The 27232-nt window shown below is 42.8% G+C and overlaps 1 protein-coding gene across 3 annotated transcripts in view; it reads left to right on the top strand.

Annotated features, from left to right (window-relative positions):
- The window catches only part of PLXDC2 (plexin domain containing 2), a 968372-nt gene that overhangs the window by 891359 nt on the left and 49781 nt on the right, over positions 1-27232 (top strand). For all 3 annotated transcript variants that reach the window (XM_029588733.1, XM_029588732.1, XM_029588734.1), the window contains 3 exons: positions 2899-2959; positions 7317-7470; positions 19451-19489. In XM_029588733.1, coding sequence (XP_029444593.1) covers positions 2899-2959; positions 7317-7470; positions 19451-19489 — 254 coding nt within the window. The remainder of the gene's footprint in view (positions 1-2898; positions 2960-7316; positions 7471-19450; positions 19490-27232) is intronic.

Raw genomic sequence — 27232 nt, 5'->3', positions numbered from 1 at the left:
AAGGATTGCTTCTACAAATTGCATATTCTGAAAAGAATTAAACCTCTCTTCCACGCTCAGGACTTTAGAACAATCTTGCAAGCTATAATCTTTTCCAAACTAGATTATTGCAACTCGTTACTACTAGGCCTCCCAGCCTCTTATACCAAACCTCTACAAATGGTTCAGAACTCTGCAGCCAGAGTCCTTACAAATTCCAGGAAAATCGACCACATCTCCCCTATCCTCAAAAACCTCCATTGGCTACCAATCCATTATAGAATCATGTACAAAACCATCAACATCATTTACAAAACTATCAACCAACACACGCAAATCGACCTACAAATACCACTTAAAAAATACACTTCCGTCAGACCCATCAGGGAATACTACAAAGAGTCTCTCCAAATTCCAAAGGCCAAAACCTTCCAACATAAATCCTTGAGTCTCAGAGCCTTCTCTTCAGCAGGTCCAGCTCTCTGGAACTCTATCCCACCAGACTTAAGACAGGAGCCATGCTCTCTAACATTTAGGAAAAGACTAAAAACTTGGCTTTTCAAAAAAGCATTTCCAAACCCTGAATAAAACCTTCACGCAACAGCACAACTGGATCTAAATTCTGTGTTATATTTATTCATATTCTCCGTCATACTTAGCCTTCTAGATACATAGGTTCCATCTCACTGTGATATACCACCACATTTATTCGCATAGTCTTATTTACTCATCTTGTTACTCTTCTACATTAATTGGCTGAAATGTAAATATTGCTCTGTTCCTTTATCTCCCCTCTTCCAGTTCCAAGTTAATTTTCCCTGTTTTTTGTAACTTTCTCACATCCTTTTCTGATTCCCTGTATTTAAAGTTCAAGGTTTTATTGAGAATATTGTTATTACGCTACGTTATGCCTTTCACACTTTGTTAATTGTAAACCGGGTTGATGTGATGCCTGTCATGAAACTCGGTATAACAAAAACAATAAATAAATAAAATAAATAAAGTAAAATGTAAGACCTGCACGCATGCACACATGTGTGCACGTTTGCCGGCGCACGCACATGGACGCACTGCTTTTATAACACTGGCTGTTCCTGTGGTGGCACTCCATCACCACCTTCAGGCCCCAGGGTGTGGGAGCAGGTAGCTAAGCCATGCAAAGCTAGGGACATCTCTCCTACTGACCTTGCCAACTGCGTGGCATCGTGATGCCACCAGGCCCCCTCCTTTCACTATAGAGTAAACGCTGCACTCCTTACTTCTCCCTCCGCTCTTCCCTGCCCCCCCCCCCTTCCTTCTTCATTTTTTCCCTGTCCAGCAAACTTGCCCATATCAGGCCTCAGAGTGGCCCATTGCCTAATTCAAAGCCTGAGAAGGAGGAGAGAGGTTGAGCTGGGCAGCATGGAGCCTGTGTGTTGGCCCCTTCCTTCTTGCCTTACCAGTGCCACCACAGCTGAATGTCACTCACCCTCACAATTTTCTTTTCATGTAGGGTATATTGTAATGCCATAGCTAGATATTGTTGATACTGTTGTCAACTCAACAGTATCAACCCCTCTTATTTTGTAGATATAAATATTGATATATAGATGTATGTGTGTGTGTGTGTGTGTATATATACAGTATATTTGCAGTTCATTGTATTGTTTAATATCAATATCATTTCTTATGTTAAACTGTTACACCATTGTGGAGGGAATTCCTGAGCCTGGAGTGGATTAGTAAGAGGAAGAGCCAGAAATACCTGCACTAAGATTCCTCAGGCATGTTGGTTTCCATTTAGGTCCACATGGTCCCAGTATGGCACAAGTTGGTCTCACAACATAATTCGAAGAGCTGGCTAGTCTTGACTGCTTGTGGGAGGAGATCCAGTAATGCCCAGATAGTATTTCCTCCAAGAAGGACCAGGAACTTCCTTGCTTGTGTCAGTCCTCCAATTCAGAAGTAATTATCTAATGTCCCCAAATCATCCTCCTTCCTCTGTTACCACCCCTAAAGCAGGACAAGAGGAGAGGCATGGTTGGGATGTGATTATGTAGATTAGGAGGTCACGGGTAGGTAAATTGTTAGTTAAAATATTAATAAAGCTGTAGCCATGTATTAATAAAGCTGCAGCCATGTATTTATTCCATCAGATAAGGTGTGTGTGTGTGTGTGTGTGTGTGTGTGTGTGTGTGTGTGTGTGTGTTTGTGTTTGTGTTTGTGTTTTGGCTGGGGACACCTCACCCCCTTCCAGTTCTGGGTTATGTCATAACTGCCCAGGATAATTGAATATCAAATGTGAGCTTTCATTTCAAATAATATTTGATAATCATTTGCAATTATGGAATATATTTCTGCCTGTAATAAAAATATCAATAGGTGTTTTACTACCTTTAGTCTTAAAATTCATCCTAACAAGTGGATGGACAGTTCCTTCCTAGAGATACATGCTTGGTAGAATGAAATGTGACTGACATGGCAATATGAAACTGTTTCATCTGAAAAATATAGTCAACTTAGACACTTTTAGAAAATATATAATAATACAATATGGTAATAGTATATTCCCAGATACATTATTTTTATGTTCACTAAATGGAGATGTTATTTAAAATTTCTTGTGAATTAAATAAATGCCCTGTGGGATTCTTACTTAAGAGGGCTAAATGTAAGGATTATGGAAAAATTCCATGGTGCTTTTTGCGCATAGATTTTTGACTGCCCAGTCTGTGATTGGATTTTTTTTTTCTTCCTGACCTTGCAAGAAATGAATGCCTTGGACAAAAGATGCACCATTTCAAGACTTTGCCAATAACATGATTGCAATCTCTTTCATCCTTGCCTTCTTTTACCCAGCCCCATGGTCCTGAATGTTTCTCTTTTTTCGCTTGTAAACTTTGCATCTGATGTAATTTTTATTCTTTGCCTTTTCTAAAGATGTTCCAGCGGATTTGATCGCCACAGGCAAGACTGGGTAGACAGTGGTTGCCCTGAAGAGGTATGAAAATGCTTTACATGAAATGGGGCCAAGCATGAAAATAAATTTTGCATAACTGCTGTGCTACTAATTACTTTCTCAGGTGGATTAAGGAGGGCTTTTCAAGGTCAAATGTAGTTGCTAGTCGTCAGACATATTAGTTAAAATCCTCCATGGATTGAAAATAAAATAAGCTGAGCAATGCTAAATGTTGGGAATGCTACTGTGGTTTTTAAGTCAGAAACATTAACATGAACCTAAAGGGGAAGGGAATAAACCATTTTAATCTAGCTGGTTTCTCTTCCGTGAACACTCGTACAAGGCTAGAAGAGGCAGAAGGTGTGTATAAAATAGAATTATACTAGGAAACTTATAGTAAGATCAGTATTTATCATTTCAGGAGCTCTGGTAACTGATCTTTCTGTAATCCCATGTGATGATTTTGCTATTTGTATTCAAATGTCACCCTCGGAATTAAATCTCTAAGAAAATGAAAAACCCTGACAAAAGCCCGCTGAGTCTCTACACGAGTTTTGAAGGCTGGCTTTCAAATTATTCTGCTCTTAAGAAAACATCTGCAGAAACTACTGGAAGATACAACTATTATAAAGTACTTGCAGTTGCTTTAGAGATGGAAGCTTAATGGCAGTATGCTCCTTAATAATAATAATAATAATAATAATAATAATAATAATAATAATAATATATTATTTGTTCTATACAGTGCATTTTGGTCAAACAGGATCACCAGGATCTTTTCAATATTTGGTAACTCATAAATACCTATGTGAGGTAGATGGCCTGGCAGCACATTTCTGGTACATGCATCTAAAGGATGGAAGTTATTATTGTTTTGTTTCGTACCTTATGTAGGTGCCAAAGTACTAAAGTGTGAAAAAAGAGTTTACTTGCGAAACAAAAAAAAAACCAATCTTCGTGCCTAATGTATTATCTCTGTGTTCACTAAGGCATGGAGAGTCCTGCTTAATATATGAAAAGTTGGTTTCCTTCCTCATGCATGGATTTTTCATACATTAATCAGATTCCATTCTATTCATATATTTAAATGTTAAGTTTTCAGGAAATTAAATATCCCCCTTGCTGTTCACAAAACTGTGATACTGTTGGATGAAAACATTCATCACATTCTTCTCATGCTTTTCTGTCGCCAGCTAAAGGCTTCTCTCATCTTCCTTCTCCTCTCTTCAGTGAGGAGGCAGGAGCCTGTCATTAGCTGTCAGGTCTCTCTTGCCTTCTCTTTGCAGGAAGAGTTTAGGGGTGATTGGTTCTCCTCTGTTCTCCCACTTTATCTTTCTTCTACTTGCTAAGAGGAAGAGGGGAGCACAGTGGCTTGTGGGTGGCCTCCCCCCTCCTCCCTGCAAGGAGGATGGGAATCCATTGAGGCCTGCTGAGTCTCTCTCACCACCTCAATACCTGGAAAGATAGTGGGGGGAGGAGGAGGGAGAAATTTAACCTTGACAGGTTTCTCTCACCTTCTTCGCTCTGCATTCAAAGAAGAGGTAAAGGCCCCATTGTAGCCATTCCCTGGCATGGATAGTGGAGTCTCAAAAGTCTCAGCTGGTTTGTAGGTATGCTGCGGGGGAAAGGCCAGGCAGCCTGTAAGGTCTCATTTGGGCCAGCCAGTGCACGCACCACTGTCAGGGGAAGGGGTTGAGGAGAAGAGGCAGTAGTACATTTCCTAAGGATGAATTAGAAATATCAGAGCTTAAAAGATAAATCATCAGAAGTAAAAATCTGAAACCCTTTTAAGTAGCTAATTCTCGCTTTCTTACACTGAATAACCTATAGTATTTGTATTTGCTCAGTTAGCAGATTATGAAAGCAATTGAACTATCCTAATACCTGCTTCCTTTCTCAGGCAATAGCATCAGGCAAAGATCAAAAGAATCAGTAAGTGGAAAAAAAAGAAATGCAGTCTCAATTCAGTGGATTTATAGTTCATTGTTTTTCTTTTTAGAGAGGTTTATTTCATAAACAGCTTGACTAAGTTTTCTCGGCATTCATATTTCAAAGATTAGATTATGCCATAAAGCTACCAATTATTTAAAAAGAAGAAGGAATGTAGATATGTGTGCATCTGTTTAAAAGAGGTTTGCTTCCTTATTTAACTAAACAGCTAGAGGTAGATATTCAAAGATACCTATCTAAGGAGGTTATTTTCCAAGCTGCGTTATGGGCTTTTCACGGGCATTAAGGCATTTTTTGCATGTGAAAAGCACCATAACGCATGGTGCAATGCTAATTTAGAAAAGGGTTGGAGTTTAGGGCAGAATTTCTGGCCAAGTGGGCTGGCTTCGCAACTTGCAAAGCCATATCGCACAGTTTTAATGCAGCTAATAAATACACCTTTTTCATTTGCGTTAAGCTGTGCGATATTTTCACTCATAGCATTGTTAGTCTTTTAACCTACCTGGAGAGAGAGTTACCCAGGTAGAGAGTCCATCAAGCTAGGTTGAGAAAACATTGCATAAATTTCATCTTTAGGTGAGTTTCCTCACTCCGAAGGTCATCAAATCTTCACAAGAGAGCACTGTTCTGTTCATATGTCTCTCTGAATGTCAAAGGGGCCCCTAACCCCTACACTCCTACCTAAACCTCACCTTGAGTAACTATGTGGGCCTCATATAGAGGTATAAATACCTAACTACTATGAGGGCATTATGGATAGGTTCTCTCTCTCTCTCTCTGTCCCTCTGTCTCTCTCATTATAGGTAGTAATTACAGCAGTTGTGGCACGTACTGTAAAGTGTGAAAAGTTATCACACTCTGTGGTAATACCTACACAAAGCGCTGTGATAGTGCACCTTGCGATAAATAAGCTATTACCATAAAACATGCCCCTCTTCCTATTGCATGTTTTAGTTAGGCCTAAGAGCTAGAATCATTAAGGCTTTTCTCACCCTTAGTGAATCAGTGAGTTATCTGGCTAACTTACAAGAGATGTTCAATAGGACAGCTATGCTGCTGAATATCTCTGTAAAAATTGCTAGTTTTATCTGGCTAACTTTAGACCTACTATTCAGCAGGCCTAATTTATCCAGTTAATTTAACCAGAAAAGTTTAAATATTGCAATTTATTTAGATAATTTAACAGGATAAGTAGCTCCTCCCTGAAATGTCTATTTCCTGCCCACCACTTAACCGGATAAGTACTTAACCAGCTAATTATATGTACGGCTAAGTGCTGACTGCTCAATGGAGCCTGATATTCAACCACCACTTAGCCGGATAAGTGATGCTGAATATTGGCCTCCTATTGATTCTGCAGATTTGCAGATATGCTTCAAAAAATTGGAGGAAATTACCATGAGCAGGACCCTACTGAGACCACTGTGCATTAGGGATGTGCGAAGCCCGAACCTATTGGTTCAGGCTTGTTTTCGGCCCGCCACGGGAAATGTCATATTTCCCACAGTTCAGGCCTTTAAAATTTGGGAAGACCTGAATTTCGGTTTAGTGTGCACTAATGGGGTTAGGGCGCACTAACTCCCCATTAGTGTGCACTAAACCCGAAACAAATTTTTCCTGAAATTTTGGGAAAAATTCTTTCGGATTTCAGGCTCCCCGATCCAAGACAAATTAGGCAATTTTGTTGAAATTGCCTAATTCGTCCTGGAAGAATACACATCCCTTCTATGCATTAACCTTATGAGTCTGGAGTAGTTGAAGACAATAAAGATTACATGCTAGCATTGGAGGAACTAATTATTCTAAACAAGAGCTATTCATAGTCTTGATACATATTCTTCAGTACTTCTTTTTTTTGCAATCTAATACATTCCTGGCTTACAATTCTTGATATAGGGAGTATACAGAGCTTCTGGTGCCGCACAATTTTCTAAAATGTGTTGAATAAGTATTAATAATCCCTATATATCAATGCAAAATTGTATAGTTATATTTTTTATTCTTTAAGCAACTACCCTGCATTTTTTTTTACTTCAGTGAAACAGCCCGTTTTAGAAGACAATTGCAAATAACATTACATTACAGAAATAACATTATATTATTGCATTACAGAAATAACATTATATTACATATCTGCTATGTGTGATGCCATTTATTGCATCATACCTTGCATGGACCAATAAGATTCAGCCTCTATCACTCTTCCAAATATAGCTATCCTGAGTTTACACAGGAATTGCAAATTTGAAAATAGCATTTTAAAAGTAAAAATTTAAATAGCTAGAGATTATTATTCTGTGAACTTTTGCAATATTACGCAGTATATAGACTCTTCTTTTATAGTTTTACTTGTGTTTCATGTGTCTACTGCCATTTGTGTTGATTCTGTGCAAAACTATGGTCACTGAAATCTTTTTACTTTTATTTTTTTGTCAATATTTCTCAATAGACAAAGGAGTTGACTTGTGAGAAGGCCACAGAGGCAACTGAGACTTCGCCTCATACTACAATACCCATACAAGCAACGACTATGAGATTCAGAGATTTAACTACCACCAAAGGACTTACAACATCACAACTTCCAACCAGCTTGCCAACAGAAGGTAGATTACTACATAAAGCTTTGATTTCTTAGGATATAAAAATGAGCCCATTCAAAATCCGTGCATCATGAATTATGGTTTCCTGTTTTTTGCTCAGCTATTTGTATCTTTCTGCATTTATTTTTAATCCAAAATTTCTGTACCTTTCTCATTTGCTATTCCTTTGTGGGATGGCACATTATTCATCCTTTTACCAAAACCAGAATGATCCAAATAAACACTTGCATGGTTTCCGATGGTCTCACAGCTGGACAGAAGACAGCAAATTGTCAAAAAATGTCATGGGACCAAAACAGTACTTGTTGCCCTGCTTGACTATTATTGCAGATTGCTAACTTTCAGGGTCATTCATCAAATTGTAATACCCTAATGCATGCGATAGAGGTGTGCATTCATTTTCGCCATATCGGCAATCCGCAACATATATGTCCCTATTCGTTATTTTCGTGGGGAGGCGAAACGTATTACGCCTTCCCACGAATATAATTTATCATCCATTGCATTCGTTGGCAGCCATTTTGAAGGGGCCAATTTTAATTTTAATTCCTATAAAATTCGGGGTCGGCGTGCACAAGGGGGTGTATACATGTGCACCCCCTTGCGTGCGCCGAGCCCGAGGGGAGCCCTGATGGCTTTCCCCGTTCCCTCCAAGGCTGTTCCGAAATTGGAGCGGCCTCGGAGGGAATTTTTTTTTGGCCCCCCTCCCCACCTTCCTCTCCCTTCCCCTATCTAGCCCACCCCCCAGCCCTAACTAAATTGTCCCCTCCCCACTACCTTTGTTGTAGGCCCCAACACAGGCCGCTGTGTCGGGGCACTCGGCCATGCCCCCGGACTGCCCCCCGGACCGCGGCCCCACCCCCAGACCGCCAATTTTTGCAAGTCCCGGGACAAACGCATGTTCTGGGGCTACCGCCCCCGGACCGCGGCCCCGCCCATGGCCCCATCCATGGACCATCAAATTTTTGCAAGCCCTGGCACATATGCACGTCCCAGGGCTACCGCACCTGGACCGCGGCCCTGCCAACGGCCCCGTCCCCGGATCACCAATTTTTGCAAGCCCTGGGACATACACGCATCCCGGTGCTTGCGCATGCCACCGAGCCTATGCAAAATAGGCTCAGCGCACGCTGGGGTTTTTTTTAAGGGTTACGCGCGTAATCCTTTTTAAAATCCGCCCCAAAGAACGCCATTTCGCAGTATCCAGAGCCAAAAACCAGCCCTTTACTGTGAGTCATCAGTGACTCACAGGAAAGGGTCAGACAGGTTGGCACACATACCAGAATGCAGCGTATCAGCACTTACATTCTGTGAAATGCACTGAATGCAGCCAATCGCACTGTCATTCAGTGCTCAGTGACCATTTTACAGATGACCCAGCACTATATATTCTTCAGCACGAGGCATGCCACATACTTTCTTTGCAGGGGTGGTATGGGGAGGTGGGCTTTGTGGAAGGAGGCTGCACTGAGAGATAGGCTAGTTAGTAAAGAGAAAAAAAAAGCTATTTATTCTTTATTTTGCTGCAGTGCCAGCTAGCCCTGTTTGTGTTTTAAGCAGTTTATTATTTAGGTGATCTGAGACGGTCTCTGTGTGCCAGGGAGAGAAGCTGCTAGCAGTGCCATTTTTTTTCATTCACCCCCTGGGCTAGGCTGCAAGCAAGCACGATTTGCTTGTTGTGGCTATGAGAGATATATTCAATTTTGCTAGAATTTGCATTGGAAAATATATTTCATCGATTTTCATGCTGTGCCAACAATTTCAGCTTTTTAAAACTGAGTTTGTTTAATTCAACTCACTCATTCTCTCTGTGTACTGGGCTTCAGTGGGCAATGGGTAGTTAAACAGACTGAACTTTATTATTTGGATGGTCTGTGCAGTGAAATCCCCAGTCTGCCTCTTTTGTGCTTACAAGCAAGCTGCGTGTGTGGGCACACCACACGCTTTACATTAGTGCACAGCAAGGCACCGTGACAGTGGGCAGTGGGTAGTTTGACAGACTGAACTTTATTATTGGGATGGTCTGTGCAGTGAAATCCCCAGTCTGCCTCTTTTGTGCTTACAAGCAAGCTGTGAGTGTGGGCACACCACACGAGTTAGATTAGTGCACAGCAAGGCACCGTGACAGTGGGCAGTGGGTAGTTTAACAGACTGAACTTTATTATTGGGATGATCTGTGCAGTGAAATCCCCAGTCTGCCTCTTTTGTGCTTACAAGCAAGCTGTGTGTGTGGGCACACCACACACGTTACATTAGTGCACAGCAAGACACCTTAGGCAGTGGGTAGTTTAACAGACTGAACTTTATTATTGGGACGGTTTGTGCAGTGAAATCCCCAGTTTGCAAAGCTGAAAAACGGTCATCAGCACACACCTTAATGTCCCATTATATCTAGACATTTGCTCAAAGAGTAACAGTAGATTTGGACAAGCAGTTTTGCATAGTCTATTCACTCAGTAGTCTACTTTCCACATTGGGCTCTGGGTTGCTTATTCAGTAAGAGCACTGCTACAACCCTCAGCTTGGAACTCCTCATAAGAACATAAGAAATTATCATGCTGGGTCAGACCAAGGGTCCAGCAAGCCCAGCATCCTATTTCCAACAGAAGAAAAACCAGGCCACAAGAACCTGGCAAGTACCCAAACACTAAGAAGATTCCATGCTACTGATGCCAGTAATATCTTGTCATGGCTAATTCAGCTCCGTTTGTCAACAGAGAAAGCAAGATTACTTACCATAAATGGTGTTCTCCGTAGAATTAACCATGCTAAATACCCACTCACCTCCTAGCTAGAATTAGCTCTAAATTCAACTGTGGGGACTTATGAGGTAATGCTCACATGGATGCTCAATAGAGCAAAAACTCTATAAGCTTAGTGGGTTGGGTCCGTTTGGTGCTGATGGATGACATCATCCACATGTCATAGCTAATTCATCCTGCTGCCTATGGAGATCACCATTTATGGTAAGCAAACTTGCTACCTCTGCTGCTAATAGCAGGTGAAGAAGAACATTACAAGACTAGACTGCAGTGCACTGAAGTGAGCCAAAGACATTAAATTCACCCTGTCCACTGTTTCTCTCCACTACCCTACCCCAGTGAACAGACAGACAGAATTTCAGTGTCTGTCTCTCTCATACAGTAAGCCTCACAGCAGTAAAGATAAGAAGAAAGCCCTTCTTTTCTCTCATTCTTTTATCTTTTTTAATCTTTTTCTTTCACTTAGACAGAGCTCCAGAAAATACAACCTTCTGTTGTGAAATTCAACACAGAAGTGATCTTAAAATGGTGTTTGTACATTGTCAAACCTTTCAGTTTGAGAAAATCAGTATAATGTAATTCAGGTACCAGCTAAGGCTGGTTAAGCAATGCTTGACCTTGATTGGTCCTATTTCTGTCTTTTTCCCTGCATTTTCTCATCCTGGCTTTAGGGAAACTGGTAAACTGTGACATGAATGGTTGGTTGCTATGGTAATAGAAAAACACTATGCTGGGTTATCATCTGCAGCTTCACTTTGCCCATAGATTATAATAGGAAACAATAATGAATGGAGACTAAATTTTTTGTTATTTTCATGGGTGCCCTCCATTTGTTTTGGAGCACAATGAATGATGAAACAAAAATGGCCTAATTTGTCAGATTTCACCATTCATTTTAAAAGAATGCACATCACTAGCACTTACTATCATCTTTATATAGTCCAGCAGTTGAGATCCTATTTTAGACAGGAATACCTGGCAGTTTTCATTTTTGCTGCAGTAATGTCTTGTAGGGATGGAAATAAGTACAATTTTAATTTGGTTTTTCATTTTGATTTTAGAGGGGTTTTCCTCACAAATTTCATTTCATTTAATGTTTATTTCATTTCAAAACTCTGAAACCTCTCTTAACCCTACAAGATTTTAATACAGTTCTCCAAACTCTAATTCTGTCCAGTATAGAGTACTGCAATGCAGTATTGGTTAGATTGCCCAATACTATACTAAGATCAATTCAAATAGTTCAAAATTCTGCTGCCTGATTACTCAGCAGAATAAAAATATGAGAACATATTATATCCACACTCATAGCTTTACACTGGCTCCCAATCCAGTTCAGAATCCAATACAAGATAGCTACAATGATTCATAAACTTCTGCAGAATGAATCTATTTCATAGTTTAATACTATACTCCGAATTTACAAATCCAGTCGAGTCCTAATATCTGAAAATAAGAATCTTTTTGAGGTAACCTCGATTAGAGTAGCATGGCTTGGCATCACCAGGGAGAGAGCCTTTTCAGTAGCAGCACTGGCAATTTAGAATTCCCTTCCAGAACAATTACATTTAACTTCATGCAGCAAAACCTTCAAAAAAGTCATAAAAACACATTTATTCAGAATGGATTTTGAAGGCATTTAAATTCACAAATTACCACCCTTTATTGTGATAGGCTAATGTTTTTCTTTTGCTTTCTTATATTATGCTCCATATTTTATTTTGTAACATGTATGTATAACTACTTCTGTTAATAATTAGTATGTTTTTACTGTAATCTGCTTTGAGTAATTGAATGTATGTGGAATAGAAACATTTTCAAATAAATAAATAAATAGATAAATAAATAAATAAATAGATGAAATAAACATTTTAAAAAGTGGCATCCTGAGGCCTCCTATCCCCACCACCCATCCACCCCACCCAAAAAAATATGGTGGCCAGGATCCTCCTAGGACCCTACTTTCTTGGTCCAGTAGGGATCCAATGACAAGGCCTAGGCCCAGGCCGAAGCCTCAAACTTGCGAAGGCCTAGGCCACAGTAGGTGGCCATGACCTTGGCCTAGGGGATATGGAAGGCCAAGACTTGAAGGCTTTTTTCCAACCCCAGGGCTTAGGCCTAGGCTGGGACGCAGTCTGGAGACTGGGTCCCAATGTGAGGGTCTTGGCCTGGATCGAGGATCAATGCTGGGATTCTGCACAGAGGCCAGGTCACAATGACTGGCCTCAGCCTGGGCCCAGGCTCAACACCGGTGTCCAGTCCAGAGGCTGGGTCCCAATTCAAGGGCCTCAGCCCAGACTTAGGCCTAATGCTGAGACCTGATCCTTGGCTTAGGCCGGAACCTGGGCCCTGGCCCAGTCTGGAGATTGGGTTCCATGGCCTGAGCCAGGGCCCAGACTCAGGCCCGATGCCAGAGTCCAGCCCAGAGGCCGAGTCCTGATTCCTGGCCTCAGCCCAGGGTCATACCCATGCTCAAATCCCATGCCTTTGAGGTCCTTTTCACTATCAGCTGTCTTCTTTCTTCATTGTTGAAATGATGGCATTCGCTGGGAACACACCAGATCTCTGGATGCTTTCTCTTCAGCGGAAGTTGCTATTTTTGTGTACAGCAGTTATGAATGGGCCTGGGCCAGGGCCTGGATCATGGCCTAGCCTGAGGTCCAGACAGTGAGACCCAGCCTACATATCAGGCCCCCTTGTCAGACCAGGGTCCAATGTTGGGACCCGTTCTCCAAATCAGGCCCTGGCATCAGGCCAGGGCTCGGGCTGTGGCTGTGGCCTAGCCTGAGGCCCAGGTGTCAGGATGCAGCCTCTGGGCTAGGTTCTAGCAATGGGCCTGGGTCCAGGTTTATGCCCCAGTCATTGGGACCTGGCCTCCGGACTAGGACCCAGAGTCGGGCCCTACTTGGACTGTGACATTGGATCCCTGATAGAGTAGGTAAGTGGAGACAATTTTGTGGGTCTCAGCCAATGCCCAGGTGTCAGGCTTGGGCTTTGGCTGAGACCCTGGCATTGCACTTGGGCCTAGTTGTGGCTCCTGCACCAGGCTTCAGCCTACACTTAGGTGGGGCCCCAGTTTGGGCTTAGGCCTAGGCTCAGGCCTTGGCATCATGCTTAGGCATAGGCCCATGCCCCTGCTTTGGGCATCAGCCTATTCCTTAGGTGAGGCCCCAGCTTCAGGCCTGGACATAGACCCAATGGATTACTTTTTATTTTTGTTTTTGTTTTAAAAACAAAACGTGAAAACCAACAAAAGGTTTGTTGGATATTCAATCATTTAATTTTGAGAAGAAAATTAAAGAAATAGGAAATGTTGTCTCTTTTCCTATTTTGTTTCTCCTGAATGCCCATCCTTAATGTCTTGCTTAGACTACTGCAGCCTTTTGTACCTTGATCTCCTATTCAAGGTGCTCCAGCTTTTGCAGAATCCTGAGTGCAGCAGCATGAGCATTAACTGCTAGTTCTGTACAGGAACATTTTAAGCTAATTCTGAAGTCATTGCATTGGATTCCTATGAGCTTTTGAACACAGTTTAAGTCCTTTTGTTTTGCCTTTAAAGCCCTGCACATCTTAGGCATTGTATATCTTCAGGAGCAGATGTTCTCTTATTTACCTGATCACCCCTGAGATCCCAGGGTAGGGTGACCTGGTAGTACCATCTGTTATCTTGGTGCACTTAGTTCAGACTAGGAACTAAGTATTTTCATATTCAATTCCCTGACTATGGGACCATGATTTTGAATTGTCCTTCTCTAATATAACCTTAGTGGGTTACCTCTGTTTTTAGAATATTGGATAGTGTTATAAGCTCAAACTGAGGCAAGAAAGATTAACCAGTTTGAAGGGCCAATCCCAGTTCAGTATTGAGATTTCAAGGTTTGGGATTGTTTTTTTGTGCAATGTCTTAGTTTATTTTTTATTTAGGTTCCCCCCCCTGAATGAGGTAAAGCTCAAACCTTCTCCCATCATGTAAAAATGTTATGACATGAGAGGCCGCCAGCCCTGACAGGCATCACCCCTTGTCCCACTTTGCTGAAAATATGAAGGGCTCCATGGCTTCTGCCTGCCAGTAACCAAAATCATGCAGAGGCGATACCCACCTCCTACCTGCCCAATGTTATAAGATAGCTGAAAACTGCCACCACCACCTCCGAGTCCCTCTCCCTCCACTTACAACCAGGCCCACTTGAAAAGAGTGGAAATCTTAGCTGGGAGGCCAGAAGCTCTGGCCAGCTAAGCACCCCTCAGTGCTCTACCAATGACAATAATTGCAATTGCTATCAGGATGCTGAAAGGGTGGTCTACGCACCTTCTAGTGTTGCTCTGACAGCAATGTGGATAGTGGGAGAGGGAGATCTGGAGGGGATGACATGGGGCTGGGGAGTTGCAGATATCTTGTAACTTCAGGTGGTTTGGAAAGGGGTGTCGCCGCCACACGATTTTGACTACTGGCAGCTGGGAATAGTCGGGTTCTTCATTTTTTTTTCAGGCAAAGGGACAAGTGGGGATGCGGTGGGGGGTGGGGGGGGCTGTTGGCTCCCCAGCATAAACTTTTACATTTTTGGAGGAGGCTATAGCTTCAACCGCTCCAGTGAGGATTAAGAAAAGCTTTTGATGGTTTGGGAAGGGGTATTAGCCCTCATTTTTAAGAAGGGCAAGGGGGTGATATGGATAATAAAGCCCCACATTTTTTTTTTATTTTGGGGGTTGGTGTGCAGGGAATCAGGCCGCTGTTGGCCCAAGAGGTTTTTTTTTATAACCTACCTGGCTATAGTAGAATATAATCCACACACAAGAAAGAGAGCAGAATAATCAAACAGTTCAAACTTCGGAGTGTTGAAAGATAGGGAAATTGATTCCTTATTTTTATTTTTTCACAAACGGCTACTCTAACAGCTCAATGCAGTATGACATAGTTTTCAACCAGGTCCCCCGACAGGGACCGTGTTTAGCTTAGAGCTGCGTCGGGAGGGACTGAACACAATGTATAATTTCAACCAATAAAAATAAACAAAAAGTTATATATTAGTGATAACTAAGGACTGTAAACATAGGGCAAAGTAACATTCTAACGCCGGGACACATACCTTAAGCCAAGTCCAATTTAGAATCAGAGGAGAGCGGGCAATGCTAACAGAAACACTCATTTAAAGGAATGTATTATGGCGCGAAAAAGAGCACCAATCAGAGAGCCCCAACACAGATGACATCAACCAATCAAAAAGCATACATGAGGCAGACAAAACACAATCAAATAAAGCGGAACCATTCTATTTCATTGCTAAGTCCCATCGGGGCTAAACAATTCAATAAAAAAATACATTTTTGTTCCCTGCATGTCAGAATTTCTGCAAAGTTTCCACCTCGTGATGGAGGAGGAATGGGGGACCTCATGATGTGAGGACCAATGAGGTACCAAAGGGGCCGTTTCATGGCTAGTGTGAATATTGGACCGAAGTTCTATTATCCTAGTTCGGATTTTTGCCCCAATTCCGATCTTCTGATGGGTATATAAATTGCATTTTGCCTTTCTCCACTCATTCCCGTGACCTCACAGCTATTGTTAGATGTCATTGGCATATTTTAGTATTACACGAGTGTTTAAATTTTCCCTTAAGATTTTCTTTTCGACGTGGCCAAAACCTGAGGGATATTTTGGTACATTCACAGGGGGCTAGTGGTCTATAGAGTGTGGACAGTTTGGTTTCGCTTCTGGAAAATAAGGAAATGGTTTGGGAGCTGATTATTGTTTTAGGAGATCCCTGCAGTGCACCCTTAGCCTTTCAGGGTCTGCCTCCAGTTTAGAAAAACATAGATTTTGGTTTTAGTTGAGCAAAGTTTTTGGAGTTTTTCTGTGATGAGATCCTGAACCTGTCTGGTGAGGGACAAGCCCCTTATCCAGAAACTGGGGGTAAGGAAATCTGTGTGCTCCTCTCCCTGCCAGTGAAGGGACTACACTGACTTTATCACCTCAGAGGAACTTTTTGGACTTGGAAAGTGTTTTCCGCTTTTTGGTTGGTGAGGTTTAGTGCCACCCCTCCTCGTGGTTGAAGCTGGGATAAATTAGCCTGTTTAGTTTTTTCAGCATCAGACTTTTCCTAATGAGAGGTCACATCAGAAGGAGTACGAAGAGCAGAGGCTAGATCTTTTGGAGGCCCCCATCTGAATCTCCACCCTTTGGGACACAGGAAATAGGCTGGGGGCAGACTGAACTCGTGTGGACCTCAAGTATGCTTTTTATACTCAGAGGATCCTCCTAACACATATGTTGAAGTTTAGGCTCCACCGCCAGAAGGCCCCCCCAAGCTGGCCAAAAGTTCCGGTTGGGTCCAACGGGGGTCCCGGAGCGGAGGCGCGGAGAAACACGTGACGTCCGCGTCACTCCGACGTGACGCCGACGTCACGTGCTCCTCGCAAAGGAGAACAGCGATGGCTTCCTGACTCCCCGCTGGACCACCAGGGAGTTTTGGTAAGTCTTGGGGGGGTCAGGAGGGTGGGGGTTTAAGTGTTTATTTAGGTTCAACATATTCAACGTAGCTACGTTGAATAAGTTGAAAATGCGATCCCCTCCTTCCATATGATTTTCATGCTCCCCCCCCCCACACACACACCCTAATTCTTGCATTACCTCAGACAGCCCAAGTTTGCATTGAATATTTCAGGAAGATGGAGAAGGATACTAAATGAATTTCCCATTTTTATGCTCCCCCACCCCCAGCATTCAACCCTTTCTTCATCCCCACTGACTTTTATCCTCTCTTAGTACCCCTCTCCCACATCACCAGAATTCAGCCCCTCTTCATCTCAGCCACTTTCACCATCCGCCTCTCCCTCCCCATCAATCTCTTACAGCTCCCATATTGTACTCTAGGATGCTTCCTTCCTCCTCCCTTCCATACATGCCGATACAGTACAGTGCGCTCCATTGGAGCGCACTGGTGACTTGAGAATTTTCATTTAAATTATTTACTCTGGAACTTATGTGGCCCCCTATTCCATCCAGGGCACTGTAAAACAACTTACCAGGAAATACTTTATGGCTACATTTCTGTGCAGCTGTCACCGTTAAACTAGACAAATTATGTGTAGCAAATTCAAAGTTTTAATTTAATTTAAGTTTTGCATTCCTCCTTTCATGACAAGACAGCCACTCTAAAGTAGATTACAGAGAAATAAAGGGGTTAAAGAAATGTTATATAGAAGTGCCACAGAATGATTTAATAATTCTTCTAACTTCTGTTTCCAGTGAGGATATTTTCTTTTCCATTGTTGTTTAATCTCCTCTTCATGCATCTGTGTCTATGTCTTTTCATCCATTCTTCTTTTTTCTTGAAGATCTTCTTTGTCTTGTTTTTCTGTTCCTTCTTATCTCACCCTGCCTTTCTCCTTCCTCAAACCATACCGCTTCCATTTTTGTCTCTCTCCTCCATCATCCCTCCACAACCACCTCCCTCCCTCCACAGTCTCCCTCCATCCACAGTGGCCTCTCTTGATTCATTCTTGCAGCCAGTCAGCAAGATGGACTTCCTGGTACTTTAGGGTTTCATTCAGTTGAGCACAGATCTACCTCTCACCTACAGCCCTCCCCCTTGCCCAAACCCTGTGCTGTCCTCCCTCTCTGCACATCAGTGCCTCCCAAGGCCAGGCTTTCCCACCCCCTCTCTTGCTGCTGATGCTGGCCCTGTACGTAGCACTGGCTCTTCTGCCACTTTTGGCCGTGCTCAGCATAATTACTTAGAAGTACCATGGCACCACCTTACTCCTGCTGGATGCTCCACCATACTGGCCTTGCCTGCCATGATCCTACTGAGGCCTCACAGACCTGCTGGCTCCAGTGCTGCTAAAGGACCCACCTGCTGCACTCTTCCCACTCCTGCTACTGGCCCTACTGCTGCACCAGCCCAAATAGTGAACACAGCAGCACTGGCTGAGGGAACTTGCATCACTATTGATGTGATGTCCATCCAACATTGTATTACAAAAAAAACAAAAAACAAACATGCATTGCCTTGTCACTGTACAGGAAAAAATGTTTAATCTAAGTGGGTATCTGAGACAACAGGAGGGAAAGTAACTTATCCAGGAGCACTATAAGAGCTGATGGGTGAAGCAGGATTTGAAAGCCTGGTTGCCGGGGCTCCTAGTTTATTACTGTAACCCCTAGGCCATCTCCTCTCCCAGGTGACTTCAAGTTAAGATATTTTGCTAAAAAAATCAGAAAGAAGAACTTCTGTGTGTCTGGCATATACAGACTTTCTGCTAAGCAAAATTCTGCTGTTTTCATGTGTCATTTTCTATTTTATTACTATATGCATAGAACATAACGTAGAATCATAGAAATGATGGCAGTAAAGGACCCAAACGGCCCATCCAGTCTGCCCAGCAAGCTTATGGTAGCATTAGACGCGCCATACAGGTCTCCCCCATAATGGTTCATAGCTTTCTACAGAAAACTATTCTCAGTATCTATTACAATACAGAAGAATTGCAATTAATTACAACACAATGATATAAGATTAAAATGTTAATAGTCTAATTTATGTTATTGCTTCCAGGGGGGGTTGGCAATGAAACAGGGATTCTGGCAATATCAGTTTTAGTTTCTGTACAGATGCAGAGTTGAGCCTGAACCTGAAGATTTAATAAGACGGGGAGTCTGGTGGCACAAAAGGCCTGACTTCAGTGCCGCTCAACAGTAAGAAAAGGTTAGGAGCTTTTAGGATTTAGAGCTTTTCTTCTGACTGCTCAAATACTAAGTAAGAGAGCCCAAGATTCCTGGAACAACTTTTTATCAAAAGATACACATCTGGGAAATCCCCATAGAGCCTAAAATTGATACTGTTGTTCCTGTTGTTTTCTTTGTGATAAAAAATGTGTTGAGCTTTATCTGTCCACAGGCCTGGCAAACACATTGCTTTGCAGTAATTATCCTGCTTAAAGCTTAAAACACCATAGTAAATATCTAAATATTAAACTGTGTGCATTTATATAATAGAAAAGTGAATTATGTGTTAAATATTTTTAAGTTCTCAAAATCAAGGCAGACTTTTGAAAATGGTTAATGCTAAGGTTATCGATGGCTCCATGTCCTAGGCCAAGTGACTGCTGTCTTTTCCCTGTTACATCTATGACCTGGATCCATCTGATATAACCCAAACAAAAATACCATTCAGCGGCTCAAGTAAAATGTTCTAATTTTTAACTTTGGATTTCTTTTCCAGATGACACAAAGATAGCTTTGCACCTTAAAGATAATGCAGGTAGGAACCGGTTTTTACTTTCTGCATAAAGGTATTTATTGTAAGACTGACGAACTCCATTAATTAAAAACAGAATGCCAAGGAGCATTATATTGCTAGGCACATTTGGGACTTTAATTTCCAACGGCTTTTTAAGATAGAACACCAGACAAAGAATATGGTTAATAAAATAAATGCTTACAATACTCTTCGAGACACTTATTAGGATGGCAATCTATGAAAATATCAGCAACATCCATAAAATTGATCCAGTAATGATGGAGTGGCTTTCATATTTAATGGCATACTGTTTGTTTGTTTTTTATAATGTGTTACATCAGAGACAATTTATTTGCTCTCCTGGATGCTGATGAAAAGGGCTTTTGATTCAGCAGATTATTTATTCCCCATTTGAAAGTCTATCTTCATCTTCATCAGTTATGTAAACAAGATCATATTGTTTTGTTGATCTGTGCAGTGATTCCTTCATTCAGTACGACTGATGATACGTGCATAGCTGGAGTACAAGTTTTCAGAGTTACCATACTATCATGTGCTGTAATGCTGCTCCAAATGTAGCAGCCTTTGACCTCACGTAACCCCAGCCCTCTTCCTCTCCACCACCAACCAGAATCCTCCTACCCCACCCAACCCCTCTGAAACCTCCCTAGCTGCCAGGATTGTGGTAGAATCGTAGGCAGCATCAAGTGTTGCTTTGACAGCAAGGCTTAATGCTGCTTGAAAGTGGTATGATTGTACCATGATCCTGGAAGTCAGGGTGTTTTTCAGAATTGTTGGGTGTGCAAGTTGCTGATGGGATCAAGGGGCTGTGGAGGGGGGCCAGAGCTTGCTATATTTGGAGAAAGCTTGGAGGGGTTGGGCCGGCTCCACAGGCCAAGAGGACCTAAACTTTATAAAGGGAGCAGTAGTGTAGGAACAGACAGGCTTCCTGCCGTTGGAGCCTGAGGTGCAGTGAAGATGGCGAGGGGTGCGGATAGAGAGGCTTGCAGACAGACAGACCTGATATGAGAGGTATGAGAGAGGAACTGAAAGAAGAAATCCTGGCTGGGAGAGCAAGAGAGGATCTATGAAGGGAAGAGGGGCTGATATTGAAGCTGAGGGAGAGTAGTAGACTATAAAAACCAGAGAAGCTGGAGAGAGACTAAAAGAAGGAATTGAGGGGATGAATTGTGAGAGGAAGAAGGACCTATAGTGAATCTATGGGAGAGAAAAAGAGGATCTGAGAGAGGAGACATGGGCTGTAAGAAGGAGAAAGAAGCTGGGAGAAGGAAGAAGGGGATGCAAGGTGGGAGAAAGGACATGGGCTGTGATATGATATTTTCCATTTTATTCTCCATTCCTTTTCAGATCATTCTTAACATTCTATTTCTTTATTGACCACCACCATGCACTTAGCAAATAATTTCAAAATATTGTCCACAAAACTCCAAGGTCCTTTTGCTGATCAGTGACTCCCAGTACAGAACCCAGAACTGTAATCCTGTAGTTGAGATTATTTTTCCCTATGTGCATCAGTTTTTACTTTTCCACATTAAATTTCATCTGCCATTCATTTACCCAGTCTCCTAGTCTCACATGGTCTTTTAATAGCTCCTCACAATCTCTGCATTTTAAAAACGTTCATTAATTTTGTATCAACTGCAAATTTGATCACCTCACTCACTGTTTACTTCCCTTTTTCAGAGCTTTTATGAATATTTTAAACAGCTCAGGTATCAGTACCAATCCCTGTGATACGCCATTAATGATCTTTTTCCATTTGGAAAACTGACATTTAGCAATAAACACAGGTGGATGGATCGGTGTAAAACAGAATTTTATTGAAGCTTGCCTGACTCTGGCCGAGTTTCGCTCAGAGAGTTGCCTCAGGGGCTTTATAGCCACTTCAAATGGCTTGCAACATCACAAAGCTATCACGTAGCAAGGTGAAAGGAGATTTTCGCAGCAGGCTTTTTTTGGAAAATATTCTGATCAAATACTTTTATAAGCAAAGCTTATAAAAGTATTAATATTGCATTCCTACTCGCCGCTTAGCATTTACCAATGCAAAGCGGCGAGTAGGAATGCAATATTAATACTTTTAAAGCTTTGCTTATAAAAGTATTTGATCAGAATATTTTCCAAAAAAAGCCTGCTGCGAAAATCTCCTTTCACCTTGCTACGTGATAGCTTTGTGATGTTGCAAGCCATTTGATGTGGCTATAAAGCCCCTGAGGCAGCTCTCTGAGCGAAACTCGGCCAGAGTCGGGCAAGCTTCAATAAAATTATGTTTTACACCGATCCATCCACCTGTGTTTATAGCTGACAGCCACCTTGGATCGATTACCAGTTTGCTTTCTTGGACCAAACTGACATTTAGTCATAACCTCTGTTTCTGGTAGAGATGTGCAAAGCCCAAACCTTTTGGTTCGGGCTTCATTTTCGGCCCGCTGCAGGAAATTTCGTATTTCGTATTTCCCGTGGTTCAGGCCTTTGAAATTCATTTTAACCTTAGCGCGCTAACCCGAAAACCGTATTTTCCTGAAATATCGGAAAAACTTGGTTTGATTTTCGTGTTCCCCGAACCAGGACGAATTAGGAATTTTGTTGAAATTGCCTAATTCGTCCTAAACGATTGCACAGCCCTAGTTTCTGGCCTTTTAACCAGTTACCAGTCCACAACAGAACACTGCCTGCTATGTCATGACTTTGCAATTTCATGAGGAGTCTCTCATGGGGACTTTATCAAATGCCTTCTGAGAAATTCCAAATATACTATATCAACTGACTCAGCTTTATCTATCTATTTGTTTACACCTTCAAAAATTCTAAAGGATTGGTAAAACAAGATTATCCCTTGGTAAAACCCTCTTTGTCTCTTCTCTATTAAGTCATGTCTATCTATATGGGCAGTGATTTTGTTTTTAAGAATAATTTTGTCCATTTGCTAGGTTCTATCATTAGTTTTCTATAGTTTCCTGGATCACCCCTGGAGCCCTTTTTAAAAATTGGCATCACATTGGCCACCTTTCAGTTTTCAGGAATTGTCGCTGATTTAAATGATAGGTTACAAATTGTTAGTAACACTTTCCTCTTAGGGCAGCCATTCCATGCCCCTTATTATTTTGGTCGCCTTTCTCTGCAAGTTGTCCAGTGTAGTTATATCCTTTTTGAGATGCGGTAATCAGAATTGCACACAATATTCAAGGTGTGGACTCACCAGGGAGCAATACAGAGGCATCATGACATCCATCATTTTATTTGCCATTCACTTCCTAATAATTCCTAACATTCTGTTTGCTTTTTTGATCACCACAGCACCCTGAGCCAACTATTTCAATGTATTATCCATTATGACACCTAAATCTCTTTCCTGGGTGGTAACTCCTAAGATAGAACCTAACATTGTGTAACTATAGCATGGGTTATTTTTCCCTATATGCATCACTTTGCACGTGTCCACATTAAATTTCTTCTGCCATTTGGATGCCCAATCTTCCAGTCTCACAAGGTCCTCTTGCAATTTATCACAATCCGCTTGAGATTTAACTACTCTGAATAATTTTGTGTCATCTGCAAATTTGATCACCTCACTTGTCGTATCCCTTTCCAGATCATTTATAAATATATTAAAAAGCACCGGTCCAAGTATAGATCCCTGAGACCAAGGAAAATAATGTATTCAGTTTTTCTGCTATTTTCGTGTGCTTCCTTAATATTGCTTTGGCCTCTTGGTCATCTATGGGCCCAGCTGACTCCCTCACAAGCTGGCAGGATGTCTTATGTCATCTCTGCAGGGATAGGACTGGCTCTGGCTGGAGTCTGTGAGTGCTGGGAGAAGTGCTGCAGGAGATAGGAATGCAGGGGCAGTTCCAGAACAGAAATATGCCTAGGCTCAGGGAAGGCATATCCAAGCCTGTGGTGGAGGGAGAATCACAGATCGAGAGTTTAACTGCACCTGCCAATGAAAGGTAGCCTATCATGCTGAGGATGTATGAGGGATTGGAGCAGTGAAGGGATGGGTGGAGCAGTCTTGCAGAGGTGGGTATTGGTTAAGGAGGTGTGAGTAGGGACCTGCTGGGGAGTACAGGTATAGAAAGAGGAACTGGGAGGGGAACAGAGAAGGGCAGGCCAAGGGGAAATTGAGAGCAAGCTAAGGGGATGTGGACCAGTATTTAATCCCCCTGCCGCAAATATAAAAGTAAAAGCATGCCCATGCAGAAGGGAACGAATTAAAAAGTGCAGAGGGAATAAGGAGAAGAGTGGGAAAATAAATAAGATGGGGAAGTGAGGAAGAAGAGACAAGGAGAAGGTGAGAAAAAAGGGAGGGTTGAGAGTGGTAGGGATAGGTGAGGGTGCGGAAGAGTCTGTGGTGTGGATCGGCTGCAGGAGGAGGTGTTAGGAGACTGGTGGTGATGAGCTGGGATTGGGAAGAAGAATAACTGGTAGGGTTTTGAGTATTTCCCTAGCTTTTGTTTTGGCCACATGAGTCTTCCCCATGTTCATATTACCTGCTCTTCTCTGGAGACTAAACTACAGGCTGGTCAGTCACACTCACAACCCAGTTTTGTTTTGTTTTTTCTTTTTTGCTGGGGTAGCACAGGAAACTCTATATAAAGGAATGACATTTTCATGCAGTATACTATATTATATTCAGATAAAGTGGGAAATGATTTCTGCCTCCTTTTCCTTCTGTTCAGTAGATGTTCTCTATTATATTCCAAACACATATCTTCTGTTTGTACAGCACATTTAGAAATAAGAATGTAATGAGCTGATATCAGCATGTCTTTAACCTCATTCTCCTGGACAACTTATTTGACAAGTATGATATGTCTTCTAATGATGATTATTAAAAAGGGGCATAAATGTTGAACACTATCTTACAGTGTGAGAGGGCATGAGAAACTCAAGAGTTTGTAAGCATTAGGTTGCTAATTCTGCCATTGCACAAGGGAACTGACCACCAAGCCATATCTGCTCTCTCTATTACCTTTCAGTAACGTTTTCATCTATTGCAAAGACTCAGAAGTTGGCCCTTTATGTAAACAGTTCCTAATAACTCTCACCAGCTCCCTGGTCTGTAACATGTAACTGAAATAGGCAGTGGCACTAAGAGTCATCCTCTACTCTGCAATGTTCTCATTGTCCACGTTCTTAAGTTGTTAGAACTGAGACTGCCAGGCCCATTAATACACTTTTTAGGCAACTAGACAGTTCATGGCTACATTTCCTTCTGGTTTCGCTCTTTGCTTTACATTTTTACTACTATATCAGACCCACATTGAAAAAAAAAGGAGCCATGCCAAATTAGGAAGAGCCAAAACAAAAAGCAGGAGGAGATAATGATCTTGTGATTCTTTTAAATCGAGCACTTTATATTTTACAGTATTACTCTGCAGTAACAGAATGAGAGTCACTCAAAGCTCGTGGGAGTTGATATTCATAAGATTTATTTGGTTAGAATCGACTAGAACTGTAAAAACCTGAACCAGTTTAAAATGAACTGCACTGTCCAGCTAAGTTTTTTTTATACAAAATTGCTGAGTGCACACATTTAACCAGACAAAAAAGGGGCTTAATTGTAATTTAATTTTTTTTTTCATTTAGCTGGTTAAGACAAATAGGGGCAGATTTTCAAAGTCCTATGCACGTAAATCTGGGAGAATTTACGCGCGTAGGGGGGTTATGTGCGCCGGGGCTATTTTCAAAAGGCCCGGCGGCACGCGTAAAGCACCAGGACGCGTGTAAGTCCCGGGGCTTGAAAAAAGGGGCAGGGCCAGAACCTCCAGGCACAGCAGCATTTGGCGCTGTGCTCGGGATCGTGGGCTGACCGTTGGCCGGCACGCGCAACCTACGCCTGTCCGGAGGCAGGCGCAACTTATAAAATAAAGGTTAGGGGGGGGTTAGGTAGGGTTGGGGATTCGGGTTAGGGAGGGGAAGGGGTGGAAGGTGGGGGGAGGGAACAGGGAAAGCCATCGGGGCTCCCCTAGGGCTCGGCACACCAAGGTGCACTAGTGTGCACCCTCTTGCGTGTGCTGATCCCGGATTTTATAACATGCGCGCGGCTGCGCGCGCATGTTATAAAATCAGGCGTACATTTGTGTGTGCCAGGTTGCGCACACAAATGTACGCCCGCGCGAATGTCTTAGAATCCAACCCATATTGCGCTAATGGGCTAAATTTTCCCTTCCCCCAATGTTATGTCAGATTTTTTCAGATATTCAGCCACACATTGAGCCAATTAGGCATGTTTGAATGTCCATTTAAAGATAACCTGGTAACTTTTCCTGGTTATGTTTGGTTGATCTGTGGTCACTAAATACTGACCCCTTATTACCTTGTTTTAAGCATGTAAGGATCTGGCAGGGAAGAAGACCTTGCTTTAGCCCCACCATCTAGTTCTCTGCTGAGGGTGAGTCAGGATCACTAGGAAGGAGGGTCAAAAGACTTTGATAATTCAGTAAATGTATGTATCTAAATTTGGATTTAAATTAATTACTTACCTTGCTAAATACGAACTAAAGATGAGCTTGCTATGCATGCCGTCCATGGCAGACCCGCAGCACGGCCCTCTCACCTCTCTGCAATAACTCCAGCTCCTGGTTCCTTGTCTCTGGTGGTGGTGGGCCGCCAGCTCCATCCTCGGGCCTCCCCTGGTGCCTCTGGCTCAGCTACAGTGCCTGGCATTCCCGGTCCAGCCACCACCTCCATTGCTTCATATTGAGCCTCTCCGCGTGGCCCACGGAGAGATGCTGCTACATGGCACCACACCCCTCCCTAGGTGCGTGCATCACCAATGCTTAAGTATGGCCCATGGCAGGAACGGAGCCGCAGCCACGGATGATGACGTCAGCGCAGCACCAGTACTTACTCCTGGCCTCCGCTCCCTAGCTTTGCCTTTGCAACAGGTCTCCTTGCTGGTCAAGTACTCGTTGCCTCCTGAGAGTTTCATCTCACTCCCATGTTCTTGTTCCTCACTGTTCCTGGTTCCTGACTCCTCGCCTCTACGTTCCTGCTCTTCACCTTTCCTCGGATTGCCTACACGAACTTTGACTTTGCTTTGCCTGGCCGCGCCATCGACTCTCTTCAAGCCTGGATTTCTGCTTCGCCTGACCATGCCTTGACTCTCTCCAGACCCAGTCCTCTGCATTGCCTGACTACATTGTTGCCTCTCTCCAGTCCCAGACCTCTACATTGCCTGACGACTTTGTTGCCTCTCTCCAGTCCTAGACCTCTGCAGTGCCTGACTAGGTTGTTGCCTCTCTCCAGACCCAGACCTCTGCATTGCCTGACTATGTTGCTGCCTCTCTCCAGACCCGGACCTCAGCATCGTTTGACTATGCTTGACCATCTCCATGTTCAGCACTCAGCCTTGCTTGCCAATGCTTCCAGATTGCTGCCAGCCCAGAATCAAGCCTGTTCTTTGATGCCTCTTCAGCCTACTTCCTGGACTTGGTCTATTCAGGCTACGGCCTGCTCTTGCTCGGGTGCCCCCTGTCTGCCCATGTTCCTTTGGCACCTGAGCCTCCAGGACACTACCTCGTCCAGTGTAGGACTGTACCATCTTCCTTCTGCTGTCTCTGGGCTAATCTCGATCTCCTCATTGATGACATACAGAGGCCCACCTAAGTCCAGCTGGCCCCGTCACCCAAAGGTCAACCCACGGGGAATGAGGGCTGGTATTGGTGAAGCTCCAGCTAGCCTCTGTTCATCAGCCCACTCCACTTGCCGATGGTGGGGACCCATAGGTCTCTACCTACG

Source organism: Rhinatrema bivittatum, chromosome 2 (genome assembly GCF_901001135.1).
Source record: "Rhinatrema bivittatum chromosome 2, aRhiBiv1.1, whole genome shotgun sequence".
In the NCBI taxonomy this organism is placed as follows: domain Eukaryota; kingdom Metazoa; phylum Chordata; class Amphibia; order Gymnophiona; family Rhinatrematidae; genus Rhinatrema; species Rhinatrema bivittatum.
The sequence above is the reverse complement of the archived record's forward strand: the minus strand, read 5'-3'. Positions and strand labels throughout refer to the sequence as shown.